Source organism: Aspergillus brunneoviolaceus (genome assembly GCF_003184695.1).
Source record: "Aspergillus brunneoviolaceus CBS 621.78 unplaced genomic scaffold BO95scaffold_39, whole genome shotgun sequence".
In the NCBI taxonomy this organism is placed as follows: domain Eukaryota; kingdom Fungi; phylum Ascomycota; class Eurotiomycetes; order Eurotiales; family Aspergillaceae; genus Aspergillus; species Aspergillus brunneoviolaceus.
The window spans coordinates 329,833-349,579 of record NW_020290769.1 but is presented as its reverse complement, the minus strand read 5'-3'; the positions used below and the strand labels follow the sequence as shown (position 1 = coordinate 349,579).

General features: G+C 50.9%; 7 protein-coding genes across 7 annotated transcripts; 3 read left to right on the top strand and 4 right to left on the bottom strand.

Annotated features, from left to right (window-relative positions):
• Positions 1 to 1,569: 1,569 nt before the first annotated feature.
• On the bottom strand, positions 1,570 to 2,694 carry BO95DRAFT_464427 (uncharacterized protein; the record flags this gene model as incomplete). Its single annotated transcript, XM_025589062.1, has 2 exons — positions 1,570 to 2,165; positions 2,259 to 2,694. 2 exons carry the CDS (start codon positions 2,692 to 2,694, stop codon positions 1,570 to 1,572), a joined length of 1,032 nt encoding a protein of 343 aa, XP_025441638.1.
• A 318-nt stretch (positions 2,695 to 3,012) lies between these two features.
• On the bottom strand, positions 3,013 to 5,978 carry BO95DRAFT_443576 (AAA family ATPase SEC18). Its single transcript, XM_025586685.1, has 4 exons — positions 5,608 to 5,978; positions 5,392 to 5,541; positions 5,026 to 5,338; positions 3,013 to 4,969 (listed from the first exon to the last, which is right to left on the bottom strand). The coding sequence occupies exons 1-4, from the start codon at positions 5,715 to 5,717 to the stop codon at positions 3,098 to 3,100; spliced, it is 2,445 nt and encodes an 814-aa protein (XP_025441637.1). The 5' UTR covers positions 5,718 to 5,978; the 3' UTR covers positions 3,013 to 3,097.
• A 177-nt stretch (positions 5,979 to 6,155) lies between these two features.
• BO95DRAFT_432558 (uncharacterized protein) lies at positions 6,156 to 7,256 on the top strand (the record flags this gene model as incomplete). Its single annotated transcript, XM_025585063.1, has 2 exons — positions 6,156 to 6,163; positions 6,233 to 7,256. The coding sequence occupies 2 exons, from the start codon at positions 6,156 to 6,158 to the stop codon at positions 7,254 to 7,256; spliced, it is 1,032 nt and encodes a 343-aa protein (XP_025441636.1).
• Positions 7,257 to 7,487: 231 nt separating this feature from the next.
• On the bottom strand, positions 7,488 to 9,595 carry BO95DRAFT_482757 (protein arginine methyltransferase RmtB; the record flags this gene model as incomplete). The annotated part of the gene is made up of 4 exons (XM_025590260.1): positions 9,137 to 9,595; positions 8,593 to 9,006; positions 8,292 to 8,529; positions 7,488 to 8,235 (listed from the first exon to the last, which is right to left on the bottom strand). The coding sequence occupies exons 1-4, from the start codon at positions 9,372 to 9,374 to the stop codon at positions 7,488 to 7,490; spliced, it is 1,638 nt and encodes a 545-aa protein (XP_025441635.1). The 5' UTR covers positions 9,375 to 9,595.
• Positions 9,596 to 9,807: 212 nt separating this feature from the next.
• BO95DRAFT_474065 (Mo25 family protein) lies at positions 9,808 to 11,931 on the top strand. The gene is made up of 5 exons (XM_025589772.1): positions 9,808 to 10,119; positions 10,226 to 10,277; positions 10,378 to 10,859; positions 10,919 to 11,191; positions 11,255 to 11,931. Exons 1-5 carry the CDS (start codon positions 10,015 to 10,017, stop codon positions 11,492 to 11,494), a joined length of 1,152 nt encoding a protein of 383 aa, XP_025441634.1. The 5' UTR covers positions 9,808 to 10,014; the 3' UTR covers positions 11,495 to 11,931.
• A 1,217-nt stretch (positions 11,932 to 13,148) lies between these two features.
• On the top strand, positions 13,149 to 16,402 carry BO95DRAFT_154973 (putative TBC domain protein). The gene is made up of 2 exons (XM_025580673.1): positions 13,149 to 15,710; positions 15,771 to 16,402. The coding sequence occupies exons 1-2, from the start codon at positions 13,575 to 13,577 to the stop codon at positions 16,146 to 16,148; spliced, it is 2,514 nt and encodes an 837-aa protein (XP_025441633.1). The 5' UTR covers positions 13,149 to 13,574; the 3' UTR covers positions 16,149 to 16,402.
• A 1,154-nt stretch (positions 16,403 to 17,556) lies between these two features.
• BO95DRAFT_154969 (uncharacterized protein) lies at positions 17,557 to 19,411 on the bottom strand. Its single transcript, XM_025580672.1, has one exon. It carries the CDS (start codon positions 19,232 to 19,234, stop codon positions 17,723 to 17,725), a length of 1,512 nt encoding a protein of 503 aa, XP_025441632.1. The 5' UTR covers positions 19,235 to 19,411; the 3' UTR covers positions 17,557 to 17,722.
• Positions 19,412 to 19,747: the final 336 nt, after the last annotated feature.

Sequence of the window (19,747 nt, the reverse complement as noted above, 5' to 3'; positions counted from 1 at the left end):
CCAGTCATCCTGGATTCTGTGATGAGATGCGAGGAGCAGTGTGACCGGTCAGTTCCGCTGTGCCGACTCCGCCAGCGGACAGGAAACGCTCGGCCGCCCCCGCTCCACCCCCTGTTCTGAGATGATTTCCTTGCCGCTTTAGGCGGAGACTCGCCGAGGAGCTCGGGGACGGAGGCGTCGCCTGCTGTCATTGTGGCACAGCGCTTCCAGCCAAAGTGTACGCACACATTGGGTGGATCGATTGGAAAGTGAGATGCCGTGCATATGATGTGCAGCGAGCGCATGACCCGAGATTGCCCCTGACGCGTTAGATCACGATTAGCGTCCAGTCTCACTGGTGTAGGAACCCGAGCTTACTTGAAGTCATGAGCCTGTAACTATAGAGCCAAGATTCAGGGGTGCAGTAGTTTCCGGTGCATTTGTCGCGTGGCATTGCTTGCACCCTACCTCATAGACAACTCAATGGGAACGTGTGCCTTCTGACAAATCAGGCAAACATGAGGCTCACATAGCCAAAGTGGTCCGGTCCAATCAGCAACTCCAACACGCCAATGATTTTTGAAGTGAACAGCAGTGGCAGACGCCCCTCTGACTGGTCTGGTGGCTTGGATGCGTGTAGGACCATATCGCCAGTTTGCGTAGAGATAGATATTCAACAGTACTTGACCCCTGCAGCGCAGACATATGAAGCCCTTTGACTCTTGTAATGCTAGCCCAATGTCTTGGTTGTACCACTGAAGTTGGTGGGTTGTTACTGAGGCGATCCGAAGTTGTCGCCCGTGGTGGGACTAGAGGAAATGAACCCCCGGATAAAACCCTTCCGTAAGATTAGATTAAAAGCCGGATCCTGGTAATGTCCTATTTCAGGATATGAACATGTGAGTCATGAAGGTGTATTGTGTGCATGTTGATCTGGGAATCACTAAGAGGTAGACTGTTGATGATTCAGTGGCATGCTACTTACCTTGTTCAGGGGCTAAAGAAGCTGAGCGTGAAAAGGAGGTATTACTACTTTCGGATTCAGCCTATTCGACAAACACCCCTATCGAAGACTACAAATATCATTTCTCTTTGAATGTCTGGGAAATTAATTGTTATCAGCCATTAGATATTTCCCCAATATCTTGACCCGAGGATTGAAATGTTCATTTTGCCTGTATAGGTTCAATGAGAAAGCTGATCGATCTGCGCTACAGAAAGTGCCATAACAGTAGGCACACAGCAATAAAAATGAGCGATAAAATATCTGATCAATAGGGCATCAAGTTGAATAGCATACTTGTTCTCTGTGACTTGCATTTAAGCCTTTACAGGATTCGAATTCGTAACGTCACGTAATTAAGGTCAGTAAGTAGCTAGCTCCCTCGGGCTGCAGTAACCATGGGTTATAATTCCATCCGAGACTGGGAAGCGAGCATGAACCAACTCAGAATTCTAGCTTCATAGTTGGTTAGACATTCCTATTGGTGATAGGGATGCTAGAAGGCTTCGGAAATCACGTCTGCATGTGGTCGATTAGCAGCGAATCATCAAACAAAGTATAAACTACCAAATGATGTAGAGAATAACCTACCAGTACCGCGAAGCACATGTGGTCAAAATAGGTTTAAGGCCCTTCCATGGGCTCTCGACAAAGACAGGCAGGAAAATCACTAGATCATTGTGTTGATTCTTGACTCCGATTGACCATTTGAGCAATTCATTGTGACGAGGAAAACGGGTACCATTAGGCGCGGTGTAGCAAACAGACCCAGCCCGTGGCTTCTGTCTGCTTTCGACAGCTTTCTTGGTGGGCTCAGTAGGCTTGAGCGTCTGTGCTGCGGTGGGAGTCGGACCATTGAGGTTTTGTTTCTGCTGGCTTTCATCACTAGGCTTGGATGTCTTCGCAGGCTTGGATGTCTCCACCGGCTTGGGTGCTCTTCCTGCAGACAAATTCGAGATGTGAGGGTGGTGCAGCTCGTTAACCTCACCGGGTCTGCTTTTAGAGTTGTGCACAGAGATAGAAGCCTCTGGTGTTGTGGGACTAGAGGAGCTAGTACGTGATTTCTGTTGTGATTTGTGCGGAACGTTGGCAGGCTCAGCAACCGATTTGGATAACTTTCCATCACCCGCATTAATAGTGTTGAATCGATTGCTAGCGCTAACGGTAGATTGAGCGTAGTGGTCTAGAACATGCACCCATCGCCAACGCGTTAGAGAGGAACATACTGCCATGTAGAACGTTCATCCTGAATATTGAAAGTACTGTTTGAACTCACGAGGATGGAGAGTATTGCTCTTCGAACAAACCTGCTGGGAGCCTTTGGCGTTTGTTTTGGACTGCAGACAATGAATTGGTTTCTCAGCAGCGACCGTAGCAGCCGTCAAGCTTGCAGAATGTGGCAAGTGGTCAACCTTCTGTGCCGGGGCGTGGGGAGAAGGAGTGCATTCCTTGTCCGCGTTCTCTTCCTGGAAGGAGGCAGCGTGAGCTTTCCAATCTTCATACAAGGAAGAGGTGCGCAATTTAGAATGCCTGTGAGTGGGTATTCCCTGTTCTTTGACTGGAGCAGCCTGAGCAGGTCGAAAAACAGTCTGTTGGGACGGCACTTCGTAGTTCTTCAGAGTCTCGGGAGCCCATTCTTGCAGAAACTCATATTCCTTCTGTGACGGTGCTCGCTTCAGGATTTGCTTGGGTTGGACAGCAGCGGAAGGCATGATGAACTGCTGTAACATGTGCCTGTTTCTGGTTCTGTGAGGGGATCGGTGATGCAAGTGGAGAGGACTGATGAAAATAATGGTTGTCGAAGTGTTGAAGTAAGGTTGTACCCAAAATGGTGGAGGGTGGGGGGTTTTGAACCAGTGGCTAGAGGTCTAATATGTGAAGAAGCGAGAGAAATTGAGAGTAGTGAAGTGGTGGTTTCCTCACACGGCATAAGTAGGAACTTAGTGAATGATTTAAACATGGCAGGGAAGACCAGATAAACTCCAGGCTGCAAGTATCTTCCTCCTGACTGAAGGTGAAATAATTTTAGACTTATATTGACATTGTCACTTTGAATTATTCTACCTTCACTGTACACAAATATACCAGTCTCATTAGCTATAGCTCCTGCTGGCTCTATGCAAAAGTGTGTTCCTCCTGAATTGCACGGTTGATGACACGCACAAAACGTCCTACCTTATCGACGTCCTGCTTAGCTGTTTCAATTCCCAAAAGCACCTTCTTGACACCAACGCCGATAGTCTTACGTTCAGAGATGTCATCGAGACCCTCTAGTGCTTGCTCAATCTCCTGCGCATCGAAAGCTCCGGATTTCTCAAGGATATATCTCAACTCCTCGAATGTCATAACATTCGGAACCATGATATCCGCATTGAAGGAGTTGTAAACATCCAACTGCTTCAACACAGCTCTCTCCGTGGTAGTTGCCAGGACCAGGAGGCGTCGGCCCTTGCTAGGTTGCTTTCTCAAGCACACCATTAACGTTTGCAAGATGGCGTTGCTGAATCGAGGGCCAATAGGCACCCACTCAATAAGGCGCTCGATGTTGTCAACAACGACAACACTCGTACGACTTTTATAGGCATCATCGAAAATCTTGGTGATGTGCTGAATCTTGGCCATTTCACTATACCCGACCATGTCCTCGGGACTGATCAACTTGATGAAGGGGAAGCCGGAGTCGATGGCGATCCGAGCAGCAAGAGCAGTCTTTCCACTTGCGGTCGGGCCGTGCAACAAGACAGAGAACAGAGGCGAGGACTCGGCATTGCTGACTTGTTTCACGAAAAGCTCTCCTTCCTTAAGAATCTCATTAATGCCTGGGGAGAAGTGAATAATGCCGTACTGAATGCGACTTGACAGCTCTTCCTCGGAGACACCAAATGCCGGCTTGACTTCATCAAGTGCGTGGTGGAAATCAGCACGGTTGACCTTCATGTTTACAACATCATCACTGACGTTAGCCATCGTGCCAACTTTGATATGCCGAGAGAACGCGAATGAAGATGCGGACTTGACAAGACCAGCAATTTCAGCACCAGAAAAGTTCTTGGTCAGCTGGGCCAGTTCAGGCAGGTCGACATCATCGTCCATCACACTGTTGTCGCGCATCTTCTGGGTATGGATCTTGAGGATCTGAGCTCGGCCTTTCTCATCGGGAAGGGAGATTTCCATGTGAACTTCAAGACGACCAGGACGCAGGAGTGCTTCATCAATCATATCCTTTCGGTTAGTCATACCGATGAGTAGGATGTTGTTGAGCTGGTCGACACCATCAAGCTTCGAGAGCAGCTGGTTGACCACGCTATCTCCGACTCCAGTACCGCCACCAGCTCCACTACCACGCTGCTTACAGACAGCATCAAGCTCATCGAAGATGATGATATGAAGGCCACTCTCCTCACCCTTCTCCTTATACTCCTTCTCTGCATCCGCAAAGAGTTTTCGGATATTCTCTTCAGACTGACCGACGTACTTGTTGAGCACTTCTGGTCCATTGATGACCTTGGGTTCTCTAGCGTTCAACATCTTTCCAATTTGCCGAGCAATCAAAGTTTTACCTGTTCCAGGAGGACCATAGAGCAGTATACCCTTTACATGCTGAAGACCCAATTTCTCAACAAGCCCTGGGGGAAAGATTCGAGACGCGAAGGCACGACGGAAGATAGTGCTAAATTCTGAGTCGAGACCACCGATGCCCATATTCTCGAACTTGAAATCAGGTTGAATAATAGAGTTTGCGGCGGGCCGACGGTTTGAAGCCTTCAAATTGATACCGGTACGAGCGTCCTTGAAGAAGGTGATTTGAGAGTGTCTTGTAAGGATACCTCTGGCAATAGGGCTGGTCTCGACCTGTCCACCATTGGGGTCAGGGGTGCCGGAGGACAGATCAACGCGTTGAACGGTCTTGATTGTCAACAAAAGAGGGATGCTTCGGTGATCCATCAGGATCTTTTGACCGGGTGCGAATATTTGGTTTTCAAAATTCTAATTCTGTCAGTGACCGCAGTACAATTAAAGTTGGGACGGGGGAATTAACATACCTTAATCACGACGCTGGCCAGCTCATCCTGGTCATATGGAGTCTCGACCCTCTTCTTGCCAGCGAATCCTACTTCGATATCGGTTGATCCGACGTATGCCTGACCACCCTGGCCGAAGGGATCATAGATCTGCACTTGCACTGAGTCCGTGAAAGCGATACCAGCCCAAGTTCGCTGAGGATCCGACATGCTGATATGACCGGGTGGGAACCCATCCAGAGGACGCGCAGAGAGAACGTAAAGGTCGTTGATGAGAAGTAAAAGGTCGTGTCCATCGCGAGAGGGAGGGAAGTCCTGGGTTGAAACGGCGACTCTAAGAAAACTGTCAGAAGGTAGGACTTGACCTCTGATTGGCTCAAGTCATACAGATTTCCAAAGGTATACACATTGTCCGGGCTCTTTGCAGGCCGTAGCGTCCATGTTTGACCGGAGCTGGCGGGCTTCTCACTCCGTGGCGGCATGTGTGATGGGCTAGGTCTGCCCATAGACTGCGGTGGGGCTCCGTATCCTCCGGGACTAATAGACAGTATGAGTTAGCAAGTCATTGTTCGAAAGAAAGCCTTGCGTTCTTTATATGCGTACCCTGCAGCAGGATATCCACCCGGCTGGTTAGGGACCGTGTAGCCGTCACCACGCGAGGGGCGAGAGCCGAAAGGGTTGGGCACAGAAGGGTAATTATTGCGATTAAACATGTTTGCGCAAGAATGTAAGAGTTATTGCGCAGACAGCAGACGGGATATAGAAGTGGACAATGGCTGACTGTGCAGTTGAGCGCGGGGGAGGGGCGATTAGAGTGATGCTGCCGGCAGCTGTGGCACAAGTTCAACTAATATGGAATGAAGTTTCAACGGCATAGACAAAGTGAAGAATGACCTTGAACAGCTGACTTCAAAGTAAAGTGTTTGTACGGTGGGAGATTATCAAGTATGAGAGAATGAGGGTGGTAGAAGTGGCGGTTGTAAGTTGGAGGAAGCTCCTTTCGCGACACATGGACGTAACCGCCAGTTAAGGTACCGTTGCTTAGTCCATCGGCCCGGCGGACTTCCGTTTTCGCCGATCTCTATGACGACTCTTGTACTCGAGCAATCCATCTTCCCAGTTCAGTAGATACACTTGCTCATCGAACCAAGATGCCGCTGTGAGTCTTTCATCATCGTTTCTTCTCGTTTTTGGGTTGCTAACACTAATATGAATCCTCATGAATCAGACACCTCCTCGGCAAGAAGTCATGGAACGTCTACAACCCAGAGAATATCGCTCGCGTCCGGCGCGACGAGGCGCAGGCCAAAGCTCGGGAGGAAGAAGAGGAGCGTCGCATGCAGGAGGTCGATGCCGAGCGAAGAATCCAAATACTGCGCGGAGAACGACCCTCAACCCCCCCTCCACCGCCGCCGGAGCCTTCTGACTCTTTTGCCAACAAACACAAGTCTTACTCGGAAGATGCGGCGAGGCGCAGGAAAAGAAGACGACTGGCTGGGGAGAACGACACGGACAGAGATATCAGACTGGCCCAAGAGGATGCAAAGATAGCCCTAGCCACCCAGGACCAGCAGGCTCGTGTCCGTTCAAGCGATGCGCCCCTTCACGATAGCTCCGGGCACATTGACCTGTTTCCTCAGGGAAATGCCCGCAAACCAGTTGAGAAGAACGCGGAAGCTGAGAAGGAATCTGCTGAGAAGCAACGAAGACTCGAAGATCAATACACAATGCGCTTCTCCAATGCAGCGGGTTTCCGGCAATCGGTCAATCAAAATCCCTGGTATTCATCTTCCCGAAATGATACACAACCATCAGAATCCATGCCAAGCAAGGATGTCTGGGGCAATGAGGATCCTCGAAGGAGAGAACGGGAAAAGGCCAGGTTGGTTGCCAACGACCCTCTAGCAGCGATGAAGAAAGGTGTGCAACAGCTCCGGTCTGTTGAGCGCGAAAGGAATAGATGGAACGAGGAACGAAAACGAGAGCTTGAGGAAATGAAATCCACGGAAAGGCGCCGGTCGCATTCCCGAAGAAGGCGGTCACCGTCGCTAGATAGCCTTGAGGGCTTCAGGCTTGATGCTTCTTCAGATAGCCGTCAGAAACATCATGAAAGAAGCTCTCGTCGACATCATGATCGCAAGGACGGAAGTCGAGATCGCTCGCGTCATCGACATTCGCAGCCTAAGTCAGACTCTCATTCTCGTCGCCATGACCGCCATAGACGGGCGGAATCAAAAACTCGAGTGAGATGAATTAGAGCATTCACAATACGAGCAATGTGCATATTACTCGTCATTATACGATTATGGTGAGGGCAACTCTCCTCCCAGCATCTTCTACAGCCAGTTACGAGAGAAAGGTCACCGTGTTCAAGCTTGGAAGTCTTCGTGACCAACGCAAACACAAGTCTATTATTCTTTATCGCACTGAAGAGATTTTTGAGATTGAGATTTATAGAACCATGACCACCATGCGTGTTTAGCTCACTGCAAACTCCACAGCTGAGAGCCCTTCTCATTTTCAGTATCCCACTCAATACTGATGTCCAATGACCGGGATCCTGCCTCCTTCTTCTGGTAACCGACCTTACCAGTGATCGTTTGGCCTTTCTTAAGGGGGAGGGCCTTCTTCTTCTCCTGATCGATGAGGCAGATGGTTTGCTGCCAGTGTGTTTCAGTGCCGTGAGGCCCGGTGGTAAAAGCAACAATGCCCTTCTTCTGCATATCAGAGGGGAGTGCATCGTCCGCAAGGGGGGAGTCCCTGGAAGGCATGAAGAAGATGTCGAACCAGATAGCGAAACCATCAAGCGCATCAATGTCTTCGTTGAGAGTGACCTTGAACTCCTTCAAAAAGGACAGTTCTTCAACCGTTATGGTATGCAGCGGAAGAGGCAGAAAGACATCGGAATCTCCGGGGATCGATGACGGCGGTACACTTCGGACAAGCGCCTCATCGTAGATACCGGTAAGCATGCTCTTCATGTTGAAACCGTAGACACTCTTCCAGAATGTGATGTGCGACGAAATGAATTCGGAGTCCGCGAATGGGGCGATGCGGAGGGTAGCATGCGAAGGAGCCATTAGACCTCCGGGGGCAAGGTAGCGGTCCCGAGCATAGATTACCGAGTCGAACATGGCCTCAAAAAGAAGACCGTAACCCATCCACTCAGAGACGATAATATCCACCTGCGGGACGGGCAGTGTGACTTCCTCGATCTTGCCACGGATGCAGCTGGATTCTCAGATATTAGCTCATGTCTGTCGCAGTAGATGAAGGCGATCACTTACGTTATGATGTCCCCGAAGCCGTTCTCATAGATGATCTCCTTGGCTCTATCGATGATGTTCGAGTTGTCAACGGAGATGACCTTGCGAGCCCCAGCCTTGGCGCAGAACATGGACAGAATTCCGGTTCCGCAACCTACGTCCAGGACAACCTTATCCTTGAAAACATGCTTGTTCTCGTAGATGAAGTCCCGGTAAGCTTCAGTGCGAACAGTGTCTTTAAGCATGGACTCGTGAATGCCTGGCAATTATTTTGTTAGTTGGGAGATGGCGTATTGAGATACCTGGATTTCGAAGACTGTACCATTGTATGAGTAGGAAACGAAGTAATCCGCATCAGCCTCCTCAATCTTGCTGGTGGTTCGTCGTGCACTAGGAGCATTGGGGCTTGTTTTGAGCTTCTCATCCTCCTTGGAAAGTTGTTCTTCCATTGACTTCTGGACCGCGTCTCGATATTCGGAAAATTGTGTCTGAAGGCGCTCAAGGTCCTCCTGCAGCTCAATTACTCGCCTCTCGGCGTCCGTCTCCCCTGCAGCATCTGGGGCTTCTTCATCAATGTCATCCAAGCTGTACAGTAGAGCATCATCCTCCAGGACCGGCATCAAGTAGAGCTCGTCGTCAAATTTATCCTTGGAGGAGACATCGGGCGACATGTTGCCCTGCTTGACCTGGGAACGGATGTAGTTGACCAACTTGATAGTGCCCAAAAAGTCCAAGTCTGTATTGCGAATGAAGTAAAAGTTAGCCGTGTCACAATCAGAGCCTAAGAGCCATTCCACATCCAGGCTTCTACATCTCCACATCCAGGGATTCAACGCAGTGCCAATGCATATCAAGTGAGAACGCACCGAACTCCTTCCGAATTCCTCGCAGGTCAAAGTTGTGCTTGTCTTTGGTTTCTTTCAACATGGACAGCACGTCGGGGTAGACTTTGTCGGAGAATAGGCCGACAACTGGCTGGGTCTCGTCATCGGGCTCGACATCTTCCCATCCTTCCTCATTGCTGATGTCGGACTCCTCAGAAGAATAAGAGCGCACGTCGTCCTCGACGGGGACACGCTGCGATGCAGAAGCCGACGCAGACATGGCGATAATTGCGGGGTATTGCAATATTTTGCGCGGATGGCTCGACGGGTATAGAATCAGATTGTTTGAAATCTAATTTTCCAGAACCTGAGCCGATTGCGCTCTTAGCAAATCACGAATCCGTGATACGGATAAAGAGTTGAAAAGGGCGAGTTGGAGAAGTGTCAACTGAGAGAGGTGAGGGGTACAAATTTCCAGTTTGCTTGCGGCGGCCGGAAAAGACAAACCGTCGAAAAAAAAAATCGAAAAATCGAAAAATCGAAAATGAGCGGGACGGGCATTTGGTGCCCCGCCTGCCTGTTTATTATCAGGGGGCCCAGAACGGCGATAAGAGTCAATCAAACACGGAGGAGCCTGAGGCTTGGTCGGCTTCCCCGCCAACAGAAGCGTCACCGCCTCCCTCCAGAAGAGCTTCAGCTTCATCTCCAACTCACAGTCCCCTCCTCCACTCTGCGAACACAACAAACTCCCTCTTCAATTCAATCGCCTTCTTACTATCGATATCGAGTCTCGCACTCTTACCAAATTCTGGGTTTTGTTGTCTTGAGCTAAAACCGAGCAGTCGGTTCCCCCTGCACAGTGACCGCTCTTCCCCTCCCAGACGCTGTTTTGGTTCCGCCGGCAATACAAACAATCAAGCATGGCCTTCTTCTTCAACCGCGGTCGATCCCGTCAGCCTTCTGATCTTGTTCGGACAATTAAAGACTCCCTGGCGCGGGTTCGGGAGGACCCCTTGACTGCCAAGGTTGGTCTCCAATTTGTGTATCCTCCTCTGGTCTCGAGAGCAGTTCCGCGCCAGACTGTTCTGACTTCCGCGACCCCGAATGCTTGCTGACTGCACTAACATGTAGGATGCGGAAAAGCCACTCTCTCAGATGAAACTGATCGTCCAAGGTACTCAAGGTTCGTGTGCTCGCATGAAATTGCACGGGGCTTGTTACCCTTGCCTCCTAAATACTTCTTTAGGGTCTCCAGAAACCCCGGCTGATGTGGTCCTTTGCAGATGTCGAGGTATCCCCTGAACAGGTTCAAAATCTAGTTCACGCAGCTCTGCAGGAGGATTTGCTTTATGACCTAGCTCGATGTCTTCATCTCCTTCCCTTTGAAGCTCGAAAGGACACCCAGGCCATCTTTTCGCATATGCTTCGTTTCAGGCCTGCCAGTTCGAGCTCAAATCAAAATGACCCTCCGGTCATCTCTTATATAGTCCATAACCGACCCGAGGTTATCATTGAATTGTGCAAGGGTTATGAGCACAGCGAAAGTGCTATGCCATGCGGCATTATCCTGCGAGAAGCCTTGAAGTTTGACGTCATCGCGGCTATCATCTTGTATGATCAATCAGGCGAAGGAGAGCCAGCTATCAAACTCACAGAAGTTCAGCCCGGCGTCCCCCAAGATGGGACTGGGATCTTTTGGCGTTTTTTCTACTGGATAGACCGCGGCAGTTTCGAGCTGAGTGCCGATTCCTTCACAACCTTCCGGGTAACAATTGTCTATCAAATCTGCTGGCGATAACAAGAGTACTAACACGACCACTCTAGGACATATTGACCCGCCACAAAACTCTAGTAACAGGCTACTTGTCGACTAACTTTGATCGGTTCTTTGCGAAATTCAACGAGGTACTTGTGAACTCCAGCTCATATGTGACCAAGCGGCAGAGCATCAAGCTTCTAGGCGAGATCTTGCTCGATCGGGCCAATTACAATGTCATGATGGCCTATGTGGAGAGCGGTGACAATCTGAAGCTCTGCATGAAGCTACTGCGAGACGATCGCAAGATGGTCCAGTACGAAGGATTCCACGTGTTCAAAGTAAGGCAGACCGGCCCCTCCTGGCCGACGAACGACGGCATGCTGACGAAGAATGTATCGCAGGTATTTGTTGCGAACCCAAACAAATCTGTAGCCGTACAGCGAATTCTCATCAACAACCGTGACCGCCTTTTGAGATTCTTACCTCGCTTCCTGGAGGATCGGACTGAAGATGATCAATTCACAGATGAGAAGAGCTTCTTGGTTCGTCAGATTGAACTTCTCCCCAATGAGCCGATTGAACCAACACGCTCTACCCGTGAGCCGTCCAGGTCCGGCATCAACACAGCTGCCGTGGCTTGAACAATTAGACTGTGAGCCTGTCATCTACCACTTTATCTTTTGCTGTGGACAATCTTTGGCCCCTGCCGGGTCTTTTTGTTTTTGTTTTTGTTTTTGTTTTTTTTTTCTTCCCCCCGCCCCCGCATCTACGCTCCCTTCTTTGGTGAACTCTTTGAGCTTGGTGCGAAGGGCTGCATACATTGAATGTATGCTATGGTTGTGTCGTGTTTGCATGGAAGGTCAGCAGGCATCTGACCTTGGCGGAGTTACAACGGTTGGGTCATTTATGGAAGACTATGTGGAAATGACGAGCAAGGCGGATGACAGAAGGAGGCAATGGACAGAGCGGGCGATGGGCGATGAGATTAATGTATAAAGGCTGTAGTGAATCCTTGCATTGAGGCAGGATGCGACCTGCCGCAAGAAGCCGAGTTCTAGTAAATATTATAGCCACTGAGGTGGATCTGAGTCTTCAATGAAGAAGAAGCCGGAGCTTAGAGCCCGCTGATTGCATCACAGACATGGCGACAATTCTGGAGCTCCTGGCTGGTTGGAAAAAATTCTCACTTCCAAGGGATGGGAGATGAAGATGTGGGAGAAAGTGGATATCAACATCCCTCTGTTCTCCCTTTCTTGCCCAGCCAGAGGCACACACACACACATACACACACACACACACTTCAGTGGCTGCGCAAGGAGATGACACGGCAGAGGAAGCTGAGGAGCCCTTTAAACTCAAGGCAGAGAGATATTGTAGATATGAGTAGATCTAAGCTTGATCTGAGGTGGTGCGTGCGCCCCCGACGGAATAAGTCGAGTGAACTATAGGCTCAATGATAGTTGTTGTGGGTGAAGCAGAGGTTCAATCAAACCATCCATCAGCCACTAAATGCCTCCGCTGTTCTTCTCTTTCTTTGTTCTCTATTCCTCTCTCATTCCCATTGCAACCAGCTTCAATTCAATTCAATTCAATTCAATTCAGAAATAGTGTTTGTGGTCGGGACCACGCAAAATCAACTGTGAAGATCCACAGTTGCGTGGCCCTCCCGAGGAGTTAAAGCAGACTAAAAATTGTATAGTGGATCATCGGCCTCCTCGTCGCCGCCCTCCTCTTTCTTCTCTTGCATCTCCTCTCCTCCCAGTATGTTTGTTCTTTTCCTTCTCCATCTCCTTCTACTTCCTCCCTGGTTTTTGCGCCAGCCCTGCTGTGCGCATTGTTCGTCTTGGTCTCCTTCTCTGTATTGGCTGAATGCGCTACCTTGTTTTCCCCTTCAATGAGGCGAGCATTGCAGAGTAAGGTAGTGTCGCTAGCTAACAAGAGGTGAGCGAGTGCGCGCGCGCATTGCTCGACTACTACTTCTTTACTTTTTTACTATTACTTATTTACTGGCTGAGGGCCTTTTTTTTTCCTTTTTCCCTCCCCTCCTCCCCTCCTCTTCCCCCTTGGCTAATACTTCCGTTCCATCCTCCCTCGACGCAGACCAGATAGCACTGGGCAGCGCAGCGAGTTTATCTCCCCTTTAGCCACACACATTCCGTGGAATTCCACCTCTTTTCACCCCTTCTCTATCTCCCCCGACTTTCAATTCCTCCCTGGATTGCTGAAGCTTGTCCTGCCGCCAAGCATCCTTCCAGGAACTGCAAGCAACGCCCGCCCCAGATTTCACTCCTTCTCTCTCTTCCGTCGCTTTGTTGCCGACTGCCATGATTTACCGCGCAAGAGACCTGATTTCCCCCCGTTTGTCGCTCATTTCCCGTCCTCAGGTCTCATAAGCTTAATCTCTATTTTATTTTTACGATTTCTATAATCATCAATTCCATTGAAGTTCCAACTGCGCCTCCGGTTCTAATTCAGTCCCTATCCGCTCCTTCATCTGCGATCCAAATCCGAATACTACATACAATCAATCAATCAATCAATCAATCAATCAATCGACCGCCCCGCCGGCCGCTGCCTCTCTTGGCTAACGTGTACGAACACAAACACAACCACATCTACATCCACATACACATACCCAGCTTCGGCTGCAAGATCTTTCCTAAAAGAACAAAAACGCTACAAATTAATAGAGATAATAGGGCGCAAAGTCATGCCGGGATAATGGTGAATAATCGGCCCGTTTCTGTACCTTCCGCCGTGATGTCCGAGTCGACCTCGGCAATCCAGAGTCTCCCCTACGATAAGACTGTTGCTGCGACAGTCCCAGTGACACTTCGATCTGCGTCGTTCCCCCAACCGAGTAATCAATCCTTCTGCTCAGAGGACCGATCGAATTCATCCAGTACCTCCTCCGGTGCCCCCATTGAACAAGCCCCACCCGCCCTATCACAACGGACCACTAGACGTGGCAGAAACAGGTTAACCAGCCTACCAGCTGCCGGGGCTTCGACCGTGAGCTTGCGGTCATTGCGCAGTATACCCAGCATTATTGTTGATGATACGGCGTCGCGTCCCAGTTCGCGTCCAGGATCTCGCCCAGGATCTCGTCCCGGGTCGCGCTGGTCGGAACGTAGATGGGGTGGCTTAAGGGGTAGAAAGTCAGGGGATTTCGATCGGGATGAAGATGACACACCGCCTGTCCCTCCTATCCAAGCCCCGTTCAACGGAATCCCCTTGGACATCCCGAACGCCGCACTCGACGGTCTAGGACCGCAATCAATGAGGTTTTCCAAGCGTGGCAGTCTCATCAAGGAAGAGGAAAGACGTCAGCTCCAACAGCAAATCCAGCAGGCGGAGGCAAAACAACAAAGAATCGCGCAGATGGAAGGGGCCGACCAGCAATTACAGGAGCATGTGCTGGAAGACGAGAGCGATACGGCTCTGCCAGCCATGACTTCGCCGGAATTACATGTCGCGGACGAAGAACCTTTGGACTCCCCTACGAGGCGCTCCAAACCGCAAGCGACGCTTAGGGTGCGGCACAGCGCTATTGCCAGCAGAGCCATCTCTGCAGATGAAGACATGTTGTCGCGACGAGTGCGCTTAATGTATGAGAAGGGCGACGAGAATGTGACGGACTCGGAGGTAGCAAGATCCATGGCCGCGGAGCACGGCGTTCTGTGGGAAGACACAGCTCCCCCGAGCATGGAATGCTCGCGTCTGTCGGGACCCAGCGTGTCCGGAACGGATACTCGAAGTATAGTTTCGTCACTCGGGACGGACGGTGTCCCCGGATTCAAGCGAGAAGCACACGAGCTTGCGGGAGGCATTGAATATTGGCAGAACATCAAAGCTGGCGATGTGGACCGATACGGGTTCATTCGGTCCCCGACGTCTAATTCCAATGAAGGCATCGATCCTAGTCCCATTCAACGCGTCTCTACAAGCCTGCTTCTTGCCTCTGAAACCCCACGGCGCAAGTATTCTATGCGCCCGCCTTCGGCAATAGGTCCCAATCATCGCTCCTTTACTGGCCGATCTCCGACTCGAAAACTATCCGAGCCGTCAATTCGTCCATCGTCTTCTCAAAGTACCTACAGTTCACCGTTACGGCGTTCCACCACACGGTTTCGTCGGGCAGCCAACCATCTTCCTCACAACCGGACTCGTCGTGTCAAGGACGAGGCGGGCGACATGCTCACGCTACCCACAAACGCCATCGCACCCGGGGATCGACAAGACTCAGCCGCTGCGCGCGCAGCAAGGAAGAAGGAATGGGAGAGGGAAGACAAGTGGACGAAGATGGCCAAGCCGATAAGAAGTAGCGATGGAGGCGGCATGACATTCGAGTTCGATACCACCAGTTCGAAGCTGATCGAACGGACATGGAAAGGCATACCTGACCGATGGCGAGCTACCGCTTGGTATGCCTTCCTAGAAGCAAGCGCCAAGCTGCACAGCGACAGTCCATCAAAAGAAGAGCTTATTGAGGCATTCAATGAATACCAATTAATGTCTTCCCCGGATGATGTCCAGATCGATATTGATGTCCCCAGAACAATAACCAGCCACATTATGTTTCGTCGCCGCTATCGTGGCGGGCAGCGGCTGCTGTTCCGCGTGCTGCATGCGATGTCTCTCTATTTTCCGGATACAGGCTACGTCCAGGGCATGGCAGCCCTTGCTGCAACGCTGCTTGCATACTACGACGAAGAACATGCATTTATCATGCTTGTTCGACTCTGGCAACTGCGGGGCCTGGAGCGGCTATATCAATCCGGCTTTGCGGGCCTCATGGAGGCTTTGAGCGACTTCGAACGAGAATGGCTGGAGAAAGGAGAGGTTGCTGCAAAATTGGTAAGTGGCGTATACGTCTCTGTCGCTCCGCGCGCTATGCTAATGCAATACCCATCACAGAATGAGCTTGGCATTCCACCTACAGCGTACGGTACTCGCTGGTATCTCACTTTGTTCAACTATTCCATCCCATTTCCTGCGCAGCTTCGGGTATGGGATGTATTCATGCTGCTCGGCGACGCAGAGGATCTTACTGCGAGTGGGTCTTCCATTAAGAGCGGTAAGAAGGCTCACGTCAGTGCATTTGGCAACGGCTTGGATGTGCTTCATGCTACCTCGGCAGCCCTCATTGATGGTATGCGTGACATCGTCCTCGAGTCCGATTTCGAAAATGCGATGAAGGTCCTCACCAGCTGGGTCCCCATTAAGGATGTGGAATTGTTCATGCGTGTTGCCAAAACGGAGTGGAAAGTGCATCGCCGAAAGAAATCATCTTAGTTGGCTTTCTCACTCCATGCCCGAGCCTCATCTGTGAAATCTGCGAGTTGCAGATACGATGACCCGGTGGCTTATGTCCCCACCAATCCGACCTTTCTAATCACTGTTTTAAAACCTAATCTAATGTCTAGGTTTCTTCCTTGAGTAAAGGGTAGCATGGCTGCTACCCTTTGGCCTCGGATGGAAGTCCCCCTATAATTCTCTTACGACTCAAGCGGACGATTCTTGATGATGAAAGAAAAGTCGTTGTGCAATTAATCGCATCTATCCCTGTTTTCCTCTTCAAATTCTCCTTTGCCCGCTGTTTCTTCCGCTTCCAGAGCTCACTCAGATGACGGCATCATCTCTGTCGTGACTTTATAAAGCAAATCCGCCCTCGGCTCATTTCTTTTTCCTTGTCTCCCCCGGAAGGTCAACCCCGCCCGTCCCAGCACTCACTGGACATGCTATCCCTTTTTAGAGACAACCTACCTCTCGCAGGAGCTGTTTGCACACACACTGACACTGAATGAATTTCTCATTCTCACCACTGGATCCCTCGATCCAACCGCATCAATCCCTACATTTACACATCACTCTCTATCATTTCTTTTCCCATAAATGTCTCTCCCTGCTATACATTCCACCCTTTCGTTACCATGTCACTACTACTACTACTACTACTACTACTACTACTACTACTACTACTACTACTCTGTACCATCTGCGCCTCGCTTATCATTCTTTCCTTATGTCCTCCCCGAACCCTCCATGGATACTAATCACCCTGCCTTACCTATCTATATACATACATACATACATAATTCCAACGCTGTCATAATATACCATCCAACCTCCCTCGCGTCCTAGATATACCAGCTCATTTGAGGTTTTTTTTTCCCTTTTTTCTCGTCTGTATTCTCAAACACTTCGGGACTCAGCGAGTCAAGGAATCAACCCCGGCGGCACTTCCCTCTCGGTGTGCCTTCGTCGACTTATTTTTCCCTCTTGTCAGATTCTGCTTGATCTGCTTGGTTTGCATGATTGGCATGATTGATTGGCCGTGGCTCCCGAATCAATTTATCTGTGGTAGGGTGAATGGCGCAAGCACCGGCACCGTACTGTACATGGTCTCTCTCTCTCTCGCTCTTGCATACAATCCCTCTGATCATCCTAAATATACTTACCCTATACGCTCTTTACGATCCCTGAATGTCACATGTGCGTATGACGGTATGGGGCACATGATATTTCGACCTTAAGGGGAAAGGGTGAGAAGACGCCGCGGAATTGAAAAGGTACGGCCGAGAGGACGCTACAAGTAGTGTACAGATTGGCTCAAGGCGGGAATAATGGAACAGCGATCGGGAAGAAAGAAGAAAAAAAAAAAGAAAGGCCGTTTCTAGTCTTTGGTATCATAAAACTCATCTTTCCCGATGGACACGATAGGCTTCGGATGCAGAGAATATACAAGTCGCTTCCCAATGAGATATCAGCATGAAAATTAGATAGACCACAGCAATATTACAGGATGTATGGGGAAGATGTCAAGTCACCCATGACGACGACGGGTGGCTAGTCTTCCTGGGACGGGATTAGTTGGGTCGTTCGGGTTCAGTTGACCTCGTGACAACAGGTGAGCCAGGATTCCTCGTTGATCCTGAATCTGGTAATGTGCTTTCAGCGGCCGCGTCTGGCCGTACGTCTGGAGGTCTAATTGAGGAAGGTTCCGCTCCGGACGAATCATCTACAGCAGGAGCATGCTCCTCACGGCGCGGATCCGATTTCGGGTCTTCAGTGATCGGGTCGGGGCTGGGGCCACGACTAGGGCGGTCAGGTCTCGAATCCGCCGCATGAAGTTCATAAGTTGAGAATGCCTCAGTCGACATCATCGGACGAGGTCCTCTACCCGTCGGTGACCCCGGTCGGGAGGCATAAACATTGCTACCGCCAGGAACGGGCTCCGGCCCCCTCGATGAGGGCATCGGAGCAGGAATATGAGGACCGCTAGCTTTTCTCTTCAGTCCGGGAGAACTATGAGAGTCAACCCGGCGTGGTCCTTGCGTCGCCCCAGGCGACTCCTGGCGAGTTCGCGCTCCCAGTTGGTTGGCTTGCGGCTGTCCTGGTGGCACCCAATGATGGAAATACAGAGATGGTGGAGAGGGGCGAGAGATAAAATCTGACTTGCTCACTGCCGACTGTGTGAAAGGTATGGAAGACCCTGGAGCGTAGTGCACATGACTGAGGTTAATAGGAGGAGGTGGAGGATGCTGGAGCTGCGGCTCGCTCGGAGGCATCCGCGGAACGGACGGGGGCAGTCGAGTATCGACAGCACCGTTTGTGACCGGCGGCGGCTGTACAGTCGGGGGCGCACCCACGGGGTGCAAAGGTTGAGACAGCAGAATGCCCGGAGGGGGCACAGCCTGCGCTGGAACTGAGGGGGCGGAGTAAGGGTTGAGGGGAAGCGTGCGGGAATCACGTCGGACATGCGATGGCCGTCGTTGGGCCTGAGTCGGTGCATGTGGCATGGCCGGCATCGTAGGAGCCGATGCCCGGGCGGGAACCGATTGGGCCATGTGTTGTTGAACCATCTCAAGAATGGAGGGGGGCAGCCCGCCGGGACTGATACCCGCGAAGATCAGCGGAATGAGGTGCGGCGGAATTCCGGCCTGCAACGCATCGCGCAGCATGCTCTGTTCGAGCCTCCGCTGCTCCAGTCGCAGAGACTCTTGGCGTGTTTTCTCTTCTTCCTGCTTCCTTCGATCCTCCTCCGCCTTGGCTTGGAACCAGTGGCGCATGGAGTCATCGGAGCTCTGCCATTGACTTGGAGGCGGCGGGAGGGTTTGATTCATTGCATTGGCGGGGCCAGTGCCACTTGCGAAGCCTAGGTTTGGCGGCGGTAGAGTTAGGGAGGCCGGGGGCGGCAGTCCGCTACGAGAATTGTCCATGGGCTTGTTTGCAGACGATCTCGAAGGCGCTGTGGTCGCTGACAGATCTGACACTGGAGGTGGGGAAGACCGTGGAGTAGGAACGGACTGGCGAACGATGGCGTAGTCATGGGGCCCTTTGACCCCGTTCTGCGACGAAGGCTTAAGTGTGAGCAGCATCCTTCCGGTAACAGCGCCGCTGCAGCAGTAAGAACAGGGAAGGAAATGGGCAGCGAGCAAAGGGTGCTATAAGCTTGAACCGAGCTTCGAGTGGAGATCGATAGGCAGCACCGATAAGCACGCAGGTCGAAACAGCTGTCAAATAGAAGCTTGCAACAACACCCAGCTCACAGCATCTGATAAGTTCAAGAAGGAAGAGGGAGGTGGGGAGCAGTGAGGGCGAAGCACGACAGCATCGTCTGCCTGGCTGGGAGAGTAGAGAGGTAGAAAGAGCCCGGAGCAGGTGAAAGGAGATATATGGGACAGGTCGAGGACCAGAGGAGAGATGAAGCAACGGAACTAGCAATGGAGCATTCAATTGCGAGGCTGCAAGGATGTTGAAAGGAGAGAAAACAGCAAGATGCGAAAGCAAAGCAAGAAGACAGATAGCATCAGTAACGAACAGTGAAGACGAAGAGAAGGAAGAAGACGAAGCCTGGAGCTGGAGACAATAATCATAATAATGCAGACTCA

Excerpts from the sequence above, each read along its gene's own strand:
- BO95DRAFT_443576 (XM_025586685.1), bottom strand. The coding sequence starts at position 5,717 with ATGTTTAATCGCAATAATTACCCTTCTGTGCCCAACCCTTTCGGCTCT. Across the intron at positions 5,339-5,391 it reads GTGTATACCTTTGGAAATCT|AGTCGCCGTTTCAACCCAGG; the intron begins GTATGACTTGAG and ends CAGTTTTCTTAG. Across the intron at positions 4,970-5,025 it reads TGGCCAGCGTCGTGATTAAG|AATTTTGAAAACCAAATATT; the intron begins GTATGTTAATTC and ends TGACAGAATTAG.
- BO95DRAFT_474065 (XM_025589772.1), top strand. The coding sequence starts at position 10,015 with ATGGCCTTCTTCTTCAACCGCGGTCGATCCCGTCAGCCTTCTGATCTT. Across the intron at positions 10,120-10,225 it reads AGGACCCCTTGACTGCCAAG|GATGCGGAAAAGCCACTCTC; the intron begins GTTGGTCTCCAA and ends ACTAACATGTAG. Across the intron at positions 10,860-10,918 it reads ATTCCTTCACAACCTTCCGG|GACATATTGACCCGCCACAA; the intron begins GTAACAATTGTC and ends CGACCACTCTAG.
- BO95DRAFT_154973 (XM_025580673.1), top strand. The coding sequence starts at position 13,575 with ATGGTGAATAATCGGCCCGTTTCTGTACCTTCCGCCGTGATGTCCGAG. Across the intron at positions 15,711-15,770 it reads GAGAGGTTGCTGCAAAATTG|AATGAGCTTGGCATTCCACC; the intron begins GTAAGTGGCGTA and ends TACCCATCACAG.
- BO95DRAFT_154969 (XM_025580672.1), bottom strand. The coding sequence starts at position 19,234 with ATGCTGCTCACACTTAAGCCTTCGTCGCAGAACGGGGTCAAAGGGCCC.